The sequence below is a fragment of the Crinia signifera genome, chromosome 6, assembly GCF_055691185.1.
Source record: "Crinia signifera chromosome 6, ASM5569118v1, whole genome shotgun sequence".
Classification (NCBI taxonomy): Eukaryota; Metazoa; Chordata; class Amphibia; order Anura; family Myobatrachidae; genus Crinia; species Crinia signifera.
In genome coordinates this window covers 4,471,542-4,484,260 of record NC_139222.1, presented here as the reverse complement: position 1 = coordinate 4,484,260, position 12,719 = coordinate 4,471,542, and the positions used below count along the sequence as shown (strand labels likewise).

Sequence of the window (12,719 nt, the reverse complement as noted above, 5' to 3'; positions counted from 1 at the left end):
GACAGTAATTCACAATAGATCTTAGGAAACCCGGACTGGATCTCATTAGCTGCTGCTGCTCTAAATCCTGGACTATATCTTCCACATTCACCTCATGTGGTAATATGCTGTCCCTTCCACCCCAACTACTCTGGTGGAGTGAGAGCATTTTCGGATGAGATCTCTGCATTTCCCACCTCTAGTTGTGTCATCTGCCTGAGTACACAGCCCTCCACCACTTTCCAGAGGTCACCTATCTAATCATCTTTCTCCTGCCTTAGCTTCACTTGGAGGATCAGAACCTACAAACCTTCAGGATTATAACAGGAACTGATGGCTCCTGATGTAGGAGATACACCGGAGAGTGCGGGGAGGAGACTGGTCAGATCTCTGGGCTGGTAACAGTGACATGATGTGAGGGAGAGAGCAGGAGTATAATAGGGGCTGAAGGCTCCTGATGTATGAGATACACCAGAGTGTGCGGGGAGGAGACTGGTCAGATCTCTGGGCTGGTAACACACAGTGACATGATGTGAGGGGGAGAGCAGGAGTATAATAGGGGCTGAAGGCTCCTGATGTATGAGATACACCAGAGTGTGCGGGGAGGAGACTGGTCAGATCTCTGGGCTGGTAACACACAGTGACATGATGTGAGGGGAGCGCAGGAGTATAATAGGGGCTGATGGCTCCTGATGTATGAGATACACCAGAGAGTGCGGGGAGGAGACTGGTCAGATCTCTGGGCTGGTAACACACAGTGACATGATGTGAGGGGGAGAGCAGGAGTATAATAGGGGCTTATGGCTCCTGATGTATGAGATACACCAGAGAGTGCGGGGAGGAGACTGGTCAAATCTCTGGGCTGGTAACACACAGTGACATGATGTGAGGAGGAGAGCAGGAGTATAATAGGGGCTAATGGCTCCTGATGTATGAGATACACCAGAGAGTGCGGGGAGGAGACTGGTCAGATCTCTGGGTTGGTAACACACAGTGACATGATGTGAGGGGAGAGCAGGAGTATAATAGGGGATGATGGCTCCTGATGTATGAGATACACCAGGGAGTGCGGGGAGGAGACTGGTCAGATCTCTGGGCTGGTAACACACAGTGACATGATGTGAGGGGAGAGCAGGAGTATAATAGGGGCTGATGGATCCTGATGTATGAGATACACCAGAGAGTGCGGGGAGGAGACTGGTCCGATCTCTGGGTTGGTAACACAGTGACATGATGTGAGGGGAGCGCAGGAGTATAATAGGGGCTGATGGCTCCTGATGTATGAGATACACCAGAGAGTGCGGGGAGGAGACTGGTCAGATCTCTGGGCTGGTAACACACAGTGACATGATGTGAGGGGGAGAGCAGGAGTATAATAGGGGCTTATGGCTCCTGATGTATGAGATACACCAGAGAGTGCGGGGAGGAGACTGGTCAGATCTCTGGGCTGGTAACACACAGTGACATGATGTGAGGGGGAGAGCAGGAGTATAATAGGGGCTGATGGCTCCTGGTGTATGAGATACACCAGAGAGTGCGGGGAGGAGACTGGTCAGATCTCTGGGCTGGTAACACACAGTGACATGATGTGAGGGGAGAGCAGGAGTATAATAGGGGATGATGGCTCCTGATGTATGAGATACACCAGGGAGTGCGGGGAGGAGACTGGTCAGATCTCTGGGCTGGTAACACACAGTGACATGATGTGAGGGGAGAGCAGGAGTATAATAGGGGCTGATGGATCCTGATGTATGAGATACACCAGAGAGTGCGGGGAGGAGACTGGTCCGATCTCTGGGTTGGTAACACAGTGACATGATGTGAGGGGAGCGCAGGAGTATAATAGGGGCTGATGGCTCCTGATGTATGAGATACACCAGAGAGTGCGGGGAGGAGACTGGTCAGATCTCTGGGCTGGTAACACACAGTGACATGATGTGAGGGGGAGAGCAGGAGTATAATAGGGGCTTATGGCTCCTGATGTATGAGATACACCAGAGAGTGCGGGGAGGAGACTGGTCAGATCTCTGGGCTGGTAACACACAGTGACATGATGTGAGGGGGAGAGCAGGAGTATAATAGGGGCTGATGGCTCCTGGTGTATGAGATACACCAGAGAGTGCGGGGAGGAGACTGGTCAGATCTCTGGGCTGGTAACACACAGTGACATGATGTGAGGGGGAGAGCAGGAGTATAATAGGGGCTGATGGCTCCTGATGTATGAGATACACCAGAGAGTGCGGGGAGGAGACTGGTCAGATCTCTGGGCTGGTAACACACAGTGACATGATGTGAGGGGAGAGCAGGAGTATAATAGGGGCTGATGGCTCCTGATGTATGAGATACACCAGTGAGTGCGGGGAGGAGACTGGTCAGATCTCTGGGCTGGTAACACACAGTGACATGATGTGAGGGGAGAGCAGGAGTATAATAGGGGCTGATGGCTGCTGATGTATGAGATACACCAGAGAGTGCGGGGAGGAGACTGGTCAGATCTCTGGGCTGGTAACACACAGTGACATGATGTGAGGGGGAGAGCAGGAGTATAATAGGGGCTTATGGCTCCTGATGTATGAGATACACCAGAGAGTGCGGGGAGGAGACTGGTCAGATCTCTGGGCTGGTAACACACAGTGACATGATGTGAGGGGGAGAGCAGGAGTATAATAGGGGCTGATGGCTCCTGGTGTATGAGATACACCAGAGAGTGCGGGGAGGAGACTGGTCAGATCTCTGGGCTGGTAACACACAGTGACATGATGTGAGGGGAGAGCAGGAGTATAATAGGGGATGATGGCTCCTGATGTATGAGATACACCAGGGAGTGCGGGGAGGAGACTGGTCAGATCTCTGGGCTGGTAACACACAGTGACATGATGTGAGGGGAGAGCAGGAGTATAATAGGGGCTGATGGATCCTGATGTATGAGATACACCAGAGAGTGCGGGGAGGAGACTGGTCAGATCTCTGGGCTGGTAACACACAGTGACATGATGTGAGGGGGAGAGCAGGAGTATAATAGGGGCTTATGGCTCCTGATGTATGAGATACACCAGAGAGTGCGGGGAGGAGACTGGTCAGATCTCTGGGCTGGTAACACACAGTGACATGATGTGAGGGGGAGAGCAGGAGTATAATAGGGGCTGATGGCTCCTGGTGTATGAGATACACCAGAGAGTGCGGGGAGGAGACTGGTCAGATCTCTGGGCTGGTAACACACAGTGACATGATGTGAGGGGGAGAGCAGGAGTATAATAGGGGCTGATGGCTCCTGATGTATGAGATACACCAGAGAGTGCGGGGAGGAGACTGGTCAGATCTCTGGGCTGGTAACACACAGTGACATGATGTGAGGGGAGAGCAGGAGTATAATAGGGGCTGATGGCTCCTGATGTATGAGATACACCAGTGAGTGCGGGGAGGAGACTGGTCAGATCTCTGGGCTGGTAACACACAGTGACATGATGTGAGGGGAGAGCAGGAGTATAATAGGGGCTGATGGCTGCTGATGTATGAGATACACCAGAGAGTGCGGGGAGGAGACTGGTCAGATCTCTGGGCTGGTAACACACAGTGACATGATGTGAGGGGGAGAGCAGGAGTATAATAGGGGCCAATGGCTCCTGATGTATGAGATACACCAGAGAGTGCGGGGAGGAGACAGGTCAGATCTCTGTAACGTGTTTATTACTCACTTGTGCTGATATCTGTAAGGATTTCCTCTTCCTTACACTGCTGATCACCCCTCACATACTTTTCTTCTTCTCCCTCTGTATCTTCTGCCTAAGAAAAATAAAATAAAAAAGTTTTTTTCTATTCAGAGTACACAGTATAATATCAGTGAATAAAACACACAACTTCTGTACAAATCATATAGTGACAGTTACTGTGGTATATTGGGAAGACCCTAAATCCCACCTACCTGATCCTCCTGTGAGGTCCTGTGATTCTCCTCCGTACAATCCTGGGAATACAGAGGACGGGGACATCTCTCTGGGGTATTCCTGTTACTGGCCCCATCTGTAGGAGACACACAGTGACTGAGGGCATGGTATATATGTGATTATCCTGGGAATACAGAGGACGGGGACATCTCTCTGGGGTATTCCTGTTACTGGGCCCATCTGTAGGAGACACGCAGTGACTGAGGACATGGTATATATGTGATTATACTGGGAATACAGAGGACGGGGACATCTCTCTGGGGTATTCCTGTTACTGGGCCCATCTGTAGGAGACACACAGTGACTGAGGACATGGTATATATGTCATTATCCTGGGAATACAGAGGACGGGGACATCTCTCTGGGGTATTCCTGTTACTGGCCCCATCTGTAGGAGACACACAGTGACTGAGGACATGGTATATATGTGATTATCCTGGGAATACAGAGGACGGGGACATCTCTCTGGGGTATTCCTGTTACTGGGCCCATCTGTAGGAGACACACAGTGACTGAGGACATGGTATATATGTGATTATCCTGGGAATACAGAGGACGGGGACATCTCTCTGGGGTATTCCTGTTACTGGGCCCATCTGTAGGAGACACACAGTGACTGAGGACATGGTATATATGTGATTATCCTGGGAATACAGAGGACAGGGACATCTCTCTGGGGTATTCCTGTTACTGGGCCCATCTGTAGGAGACACGCAGTGACTGAGGACATGGTATATATGTGATTATCCTGGGAATACAGAGGACGGGGACATCTCTCTGGGGAATCTCTGTTACTGGGCCCATCTGTAGGAGACACACAGTGACTGAGGACATGGTATATATGTGATTATCCTGGGAATACAGAGGACGGGGACATCTCTCTGGGGTATTCCTGTTACTGGCCCCATCTGTAGGAGACACACAGTGACTGAGTACATGGTATATATGTGATTATCCTGGGAATACAGAGGACGGGGACATCTCTCTGGAGTATTCCTGTTACTGGGCCCATCTGTAGGAGACACACACAGTGACTGAGGACATGGTATATATGTGATTATCCTGGGAATACAGAGGACGGGGACATCTCTCTGGGGTATTCCTGTTACTGGGCCCATCTGTAGGAGACACGCAGTGACTGAGGACATGGTATATATGTGATTATCCTGGGAATACAGAGGACGGGGACATCTCTCTGGGGTATTCCTGTTACTGGCCCCATCTGTAGGAGACACACAGTGACTGAGGACATTGTATATATGTGATTATCCTGGGAATACAGAGGACGGGGACATCTCTCTGGGGTATTCCTGTTACTGGCCCCATCTGTAGGAGACACACAGTGACTGAGGACATTGTATATATGTGATTATCCTGGGAACACAGAGGACGGGGACATCTCTCTGGGGTATTCCTGTTACTGGGCCCATCTGTAGGAGGCACACAGTGACTGAGGACATGGTATATATGTGATTATCCTGGGAATACAGAGGACGGGGACATCTCTCTGGGGTATTCCTGTTACTGGGCCCATCTGTAGGAGACACGCAGTGACTGAGGACATGGTATATATGTGATTATCCTGGGAATACAGAGAACGGGGACATCTCTCTGGGGTATTCCTGTTACTGGGCCCATCTGTAGGAGACACGCAGTGACTGAGGACATTGTATATATGCGATTATGATATGCTGGGTTTATATAGGGGACCCCCATACCTGCTCTCCCCTGTACAATAAATGTCTCCTCTTACCCAGTGATGTGAGGGTCCGGTGATTCTCCATCCGCACGTCCTTGTATAGACCCCTGTGTTCCTCTATATACTCCCCCTCCTGCATGGAGAGATAGACAGTGACATCTTATAGGCACCTGACACACACAATGATACAGTCATCACCCAGTCACATCCCCCAGTGTTACTGTATAACGCCCCATTCCCAGCAGTCACCTCTCTGGTCACATCCCCCGGTGTTACTGTATAACATCCCATTCCCAGCAGTCACCTCTCCGGTCACATCCCCGGTGTTACTGTATAACATCCCATTCCCAGCAGTCACCTCTCCGGTCACATCCCCCGGTGTTACTGTATAACGTCCCATTCCCAGCAGTCACCTCTCTGGTCACATCCCCCGGTGTTACTGTATAACGTCCCATTCCCAGCAGCCACCTCTCCGGTCACATCCCCCGGTGTTACTGTATAACGTCCCATTCCCAGCAGTCACCTCTCCGGTCACATCCCCCGGTGTTACTGTATAACGTCCCATTCCCAGCAGTCACCTCTCCAGTCAGCAGCTGAATGATCTTGTTGGTGAGTTCCAGGATCTTCTGGTCATTGTGCCTCTCGTGTATCAGTGAGTGAGGTGGAGGCACCGTGATGGGGCTCTGGGTCCTGCTTAGTCTTCCTGACACACGGGGACGGCTGCTGGGTGTCTCACACTCACCGGGTGTCTTCTTCACTACTGTGTAATCCTGTGTATTGGGGGAGACAACAAATATCATTATATACAATCCCAGATCACATAATCTCCCCGGTCATGTTCCTGTATTATTACTATAGATATAAGTGATGTCACTGTCACCACCCTGTATTATTACTATAGCTATATGTGATGTCACCGTCACCTCCCCGGTCACGTCCCTGTATTACTATAGATATAAGTGTAGTCACTTTCACCTCCTCGGTCACGTCCCTGTATTATTACTATAGATATAAGTGATGTCACTGTTACCTCCCTGGTCACGTCCCTGTATTATTACTATAGATATAAGTGATGTCACTGTCACCTCCCTGGTCACATCCCTGTATTATTACTATAGATATAAGTGATGTCACTGTTACCTCCCCGGTCACCTCCCTGTATTATTACTATAGATATAAGTGATGTCACTGTCACCTCCCTGGTCACCTCCCTGTATTATTAATATAGATATAAGTGATGTCACTGTCACCTCCCCGGTCACCTCCCTGTATTATTACTATAGATATAAGTGATGTTACTGTCACCTCCCCGGTCATATCCCTGTATTATTACTATAGATATAAGTGATGTCACTGTCACCTCCCTGTATTATTACTATAGATATAAGTGATGTCACTGTCACCTCCCCGGTCACGTCCCTGTATTATTACTATAAATATAAGTGATGTCACTGTCACCTCCCCGGTCACCTCCCTGTATTATTACTATAGATATAAGGGATGTCACTGTCACCTCCCCGGTCACCTCCCTGTATTATTACTATAGATATAAGTGATGTCACTGTCACCTCCCCGGTCACCTCTCTGTATTATTACTATAGATATAAGTGATGTCACTGTCACCTCCCCGGTCATGTCCCTGTATTATTACTATAGATATAAGTGATGTCACTGTCACCTCCCCGGTCACATCCCTGTATTATTACTATAGATATAAGTGATGTCACTGTCACCTCCCCGGTCACGTCCCTGTATTATTACTATAGATATAAGTGATGTCACTGTCACCTCCCTGTATCATTACTATAGATCTAAGTGATGTCACTGTCACCTCCCCGGTCACGTCCCTGTATTATTACTATAGCTATAAGTGATGTCACCGTCACCTCCCCGGTCACGTCCCTGTATTACTATAGATATAAGTGATGTCACTGTCACCTCCCCAGTAACGTCCCTGTATTATTACTATAGATATAAGTGATGTCACCGTCACCTCCCCGGTCACGTCCCTGTATTACTATAGATATAAGTGATGTCACTGTCACCTCCCCGGTCACGTCCCTGTATTATTACTATAGATATAAGTGATGTCACTGTCACCTCCCTGTATTATTACTATAGATATAAGTGATGTCACTGTCACCTCTCTGTATCATTACTATAGATCTAAGTGATGTCACTGTCACCTCCCCGGTCACATCCCTGTATTATTACTATAGATATAAGTGATGTCACTGTCACCTCCCTGTATCATTACTATAGATCTAAGTGATGTCACTGTCACCTCCCCGGTCACGTCCCTGTATTATTACTATAGATCTAAGTGATGTCACTGTCACCTCCCCGGTCACATCCCTGTATTATTACTATAGATATAAGTGATGTCACTGTCACCTCCCCGGTCACGTCCCTGTATTATTACTATAGATATAAGTGATGTCACTGTCACCTCCCCGGTCACATCCCTGTATTATTACTATAGATATAAGTGATGTCACTGTCACCTCCCTGTATCATTACTATAGATCTAAGTGATGTCACTGTCACCTCCCCGGTCACGTCCCTGTATTATTACTATAGATATAAGTGATGTCACTGTCACCTCCCCGGTCACATCCCTGTATTATTACTATAGATATAAGTGATGTCACTGTCACCTCCCTGTATTATTACTATAGATATAAGTGATGTCACTGTCACCTCCCCGGTCACGTCCCTGTATTATTACTATAGATATAAGTGATGTCACCGTCACCTCCCCTGTCACATCCCTGTATTATTACTATAGATCTAAGTGATGTCACTGTAACCTCCCCGGTCACATCCCTGTATTATTACTATAGATATAAGTGATGTCACTGTCACCTCCCCGGTCACGTCCCTGTATTATTACTATAGATATAAGTGATGTCACTGTCACCTCCCCGGTCACGTCCCTGTATTATTACTATAGATATAAGTGATGTCACTGTCACCTCCCCGGTCACATCCCTGTATTATTACTATAGATATAAGTGATGTCACTGTCACCTCCCCGGTCAGCAGGTAGATGATCTCCAGGGTGATAGTTATTATCCTCTCAGTCCTGGGACTCCTGTCCGTGTCCATCCTCAGGGAATCAGTGAGAATACAGAACGTGTGACGTGTAATAAAGACTCTGGTTCCTCACAGCTGGAGCGCCTAGGAATAAGTATAATACATATAACATGTCACAGAGAGCACATGTAACACAGATATGTAACACGGAGTCACCAGTAAGTCTTCCCTTTCCCCCAGGTTTGTGCAGCTCCTCCTGTATAATAATAATAATAATAATAATAATAATACCAGGACACCAAAGGCTGCTCCCCCTGTATAATACCAGGACACCACAGGCTGCTCCCCCCTGTAAAATAATAATACCTGGACACCACAGGCTGCTCCCCCTGTATATTAATAATAATAACAGGACACCACAGGCTGCTCCCCCTGTATATTAATAATAATAACAGGACACCACAGGCTGCTCCCCCTGTATATTAATAATAATAACAGGACACCACAGGCTGCTCCCCCTGTATAATAATAATATTAACAGGACACCACAGGCTGCTCCCCCAGTATAATAATAACAGGACACCACAGGCTGCTCCTCCTGTATAATAATAACAGGACACCACAGGCTGCTCCCCCAGTATAATAATAACAGGACACCACAGGCTGCTCCTCCTGTATAATAATAACAGGACACCACAGGCTGCTCCCCCTGTATAATAATAACAGGACACCGCAGGCTGCTCCCCCTGTATAATAATAATATTAACAGGACACCACAGGCTGCTCCCCCAGTATAATAATAACAGGACACCACAGGCTGCTCCTCCTATATAATAATAACAGGACACCACAGGCTGCTCCTCCTGTATAATAATAACAGGACACCACAGGCTGCTCCTCCTGTATAATAATAACAGGACACAACAGGCTGCTCCCCCAGTATAATAATAACAGGACACCACAGGCTGCTCCCCCAGTATAATAATAACAGGACACCACAGGCTGCTCCCTCTGTATAATAATAACAGGACACCACAGGCTGCTCCCCCTGTATAATAATAACAGTACACCACAGGCTGCTCCCCCTGTATAATAATAACTGGACACCACAGGCTGCTCCACCTGTATAATAATAACAGGACACCACAGGCTGCTCCCCTTGTACAATTACCTGATGTCTCCTCCGAGTCCTCCCTGCTCCTTCCCTCCGGCGTGACCCGGATGTTGTTATAGGCACAGGGGGCGGGGATTAGGCCGGTTGTCACGTGATACACAGAGCTAGATTGAAACGTAGATGCTGGACGCGGAGACCCAAACAGCGATGGAACGCGGAAGTAGTGTGGAACGCACAGACCGGAAGTGGTCTGTCCCGGGCTCCGGAGGTGTCCCGCTGCAGAGGGCTCCGGCCTGGGGTTCCCAGCTGTGTGTGTGGAGGATGATTAGTGATATAGGGGGCGGTATATGAGTGCAGGACCCCCCTCCCCCGCGGTGACTGCTCTGCATGGTAACCCCTTAGTGACCAGACTTCCTGTTACCATGGTAGTGAGTGTCCCCATAGTGTGTGTATGCTGGGAGGCCTATGGTGGCACTGTGCAGCCAGCTACATTGTGTACAGCTGGTGATGTCCCCTGACAGATGGTGATACCCTTGTTCTGTCTGTGTGATGTGCTCATTGTCCCTGTGCCCCCTGTGTGTCACCGTCCTGTGCCCCCTGTGTGTTACCGTCCTGTGCCCCCTGTGTGTTACCGTCCTGTGCCCCCTGCGTGTTACCGTCCTGTGCCCCCCTGCGTGTTACCGTCCTGTGCCCCCTGTGTGTTACTGTCCTGTGCCCCCCTATGTGTTACCATCCTGTGCCCCCCTGTGTGTTACCGTCCTGTGCCCCCTGTGTATTATCGTCCTGTGCCCCCCTGTGTGTTACCGTCCTGTGCCCCCCTGTGTGTTACCGTCCTGTGCCCTCCCAGTGTGTTACCGTCCTGTGCCCCCCTGTGTGTTACTGTCCTGTGCCCCCGCCTCTGTGTTACCTTCCTGTGCCCCCCTGTGTGTTAGTGCTGTACTCCCTGTGTTACCGTCCTGTGCCCCCCCGTGTGTTACCGTCCTGTGCCCCCTGTGTGTTACCATCCTGTGCCCCCGCTGTGTGTTACCATCCTGTGCCCCCCATGTGTGTTACCATCCTGTGCCCCCGTGTGTTACTGTCCTGTGCCCCCCTGTGTGTTACCATCCTGTGCCCCCGCTGTGTGTTACCATCCAGTGCCCCCGTGTGTTACTGTCCTGTGCCCCCCTGTGTGTTACCGTCCTGTGCCCCCTGTGTGTTACTGCCCTGTGCCCCCGCTGTGCTTCCAGTGTCCCCTCTCCATACCTCCCAACATGACCCTCTCCAGGAGGACACATTGCTCTGCTCCTGGACTTTCCTCCTAATGTATGATTGCCAGCACCTGTGTTGAACTAGTTAATTGATAAGAAAGCTGCTTTAACACAGGTGGAGAGGGGCATGCTGAGAGGTATGCCTCTGTGTGTTACTATCCTGTGCACCATACAGCCGGACACAGTGTTACATTGTTACACACTGCTGCTGATTGCTGCTATGTTTATATATATATATATATACAGCAGGTATTTTATAGATGCACTCACCAGGGCTTCAATAAAAGACATTTACTATCTCACATGGGTCATACATCAATGTTTCCACCGCGCCCCAGGCTGCCTTTTTCAAGACACCACCAGTAATCGCCACCAACAAGCAAGCTTGTACACATCCATACCACAGGAGGCCGCCCTGGATGCCATGAGACACTTCTTGTGCAATGTGGAGGAAAACTTTGGCTTTTATATTGATCTATATTTAAAACTCTTGAAACTTCTGTTGACACAAAATTAGTTTTTTTCGCTTTTCGATGGTGTCTTGTATCTGCAGACGTCCGGATGTGCTATGGGTGCGGCAGTTGCCCCGGCATATGCCAGTGTTTTTATGTTTCAATTTGAAGAGGCGCATTTTTTTTGAACATCAGTATGCCCAGCACATCCGGACGTTTTGCAGATACACTTTTTGAGGAGATGATGTCTGACATTAATACAGCAGGCTCACCGATTAAATTCACCTACAGATCAAGTGGTGAGTCTATTGACTTTCTCGATGTATTGTTATCTCTAATACCCCTTTTACACCAAAAACCCTGGTTGGACCCTGGTCTTTGAACGCTGGAGTATCCAGGGTCTGACCCTGCTTTATACCCCATTTACACAGCACTTTGACCTGGGTCCGACCTGGGTCTGCACCATTTACACTGAACCTGGGTCAGCCCTGCCTTAAATATTATATATATAATATTTATATAATATATATATATATATATATATATATATATATATAGATGGGGCATGCCTCATCCTGGCTGGCGAATCGCCAGAACGTCCCCGCTGGCGGTCCAACAGCAGCCTCGCCAGCCGTCAGACTGAGACGGCTGGCCGACGGAAACCCTGTCCGTCTCCGCCTCAGGGAGACGGACAGGGTTAGGGGGGGGGGGGTGCGGGCAGGCGGCGGGGACCCCGGGTTACCGCCGACAAGCCGGCGGGGACCCGGGGGAGCGGATGGAAGCGCCGTCGGAAGGGGATGCGCGCGCCTCTCGTGCGCGCGTGTCCCCTTCTGGCCATCGATACGGCGCTGGCAGGGGGTTGGCGGCTGGCGTCCCCATCGCCATCCCCTGCCAAGATGGGACCTGCCCCATCTGTATATATACACATTATATTTATATAAATATATATATATATTTATAGAAAGATATAATATATATATATTTATCAATTATATATATATATATATATATATAATTACTACTGTTTGAATACAATGGGTAGATGGGGAGTGATGTCCCCGGGTGCTGGGAGGAGGGGGGGTCCCTGTGGCTGCTGAGGGGAGGGGGGTACCTGTCAGCCTGAGGTCGGAGCTCACTCAGCGGAGAAGATGATGTGCGCCGCTGCTGTACCACCCCCCGCAGCCGCGAAGTTCCTTTGGCGAATGTACAGTCAGTGGGGGGGGGGGGGTCCCTCTGGCGCATGGGAAC

General features: G+C 49.5%; 1 protein-coding gene across 1 annotated transcript in view; it reads right to left on the bottom strand.

Moving 5' to 3' along the window:
- Window positions 1–9,940, bottom strand: part of LOC146007412 (uncharacterized) — a 67,821-nt gene extending 57,881 nt beyond the window's left edge. Inside the window, exons 1-6 of the mRNA XM_083145763.1 lie at window positions 9,830–9,940; window positions 8,653–8,802; window positions 6,201–6,392; window positions 5,677–5,755; window positions 3,902–3,999; window positions 3,675–3,762 (exon numbers count right to left, since the gene is read on the bottom strand). Of these exons, the coding sequence (XP_083001889.1) occupies window positions 3,675–3,762; window positions 3,902–3,999; window positions 5,677–5,755; window positions 6,201–6,392; window positions 8,653–8,730 (535 nt within the window). The 5' untranslated portion in view covers window positions 8,731–8,802; window positions 9,830–9,940. The remainder of the gene's footprint in view (window positions 1–3,674; window positions 3,763–3,901; window positions 4,000–5,676; window positions 5,756–6,200; window positions 6,393–8,652; window positions 8,803–9,829) is intronic.
- Between the last annotated feature and the right edge of the window lie 2,779 nt (window positions 9,941–12,719).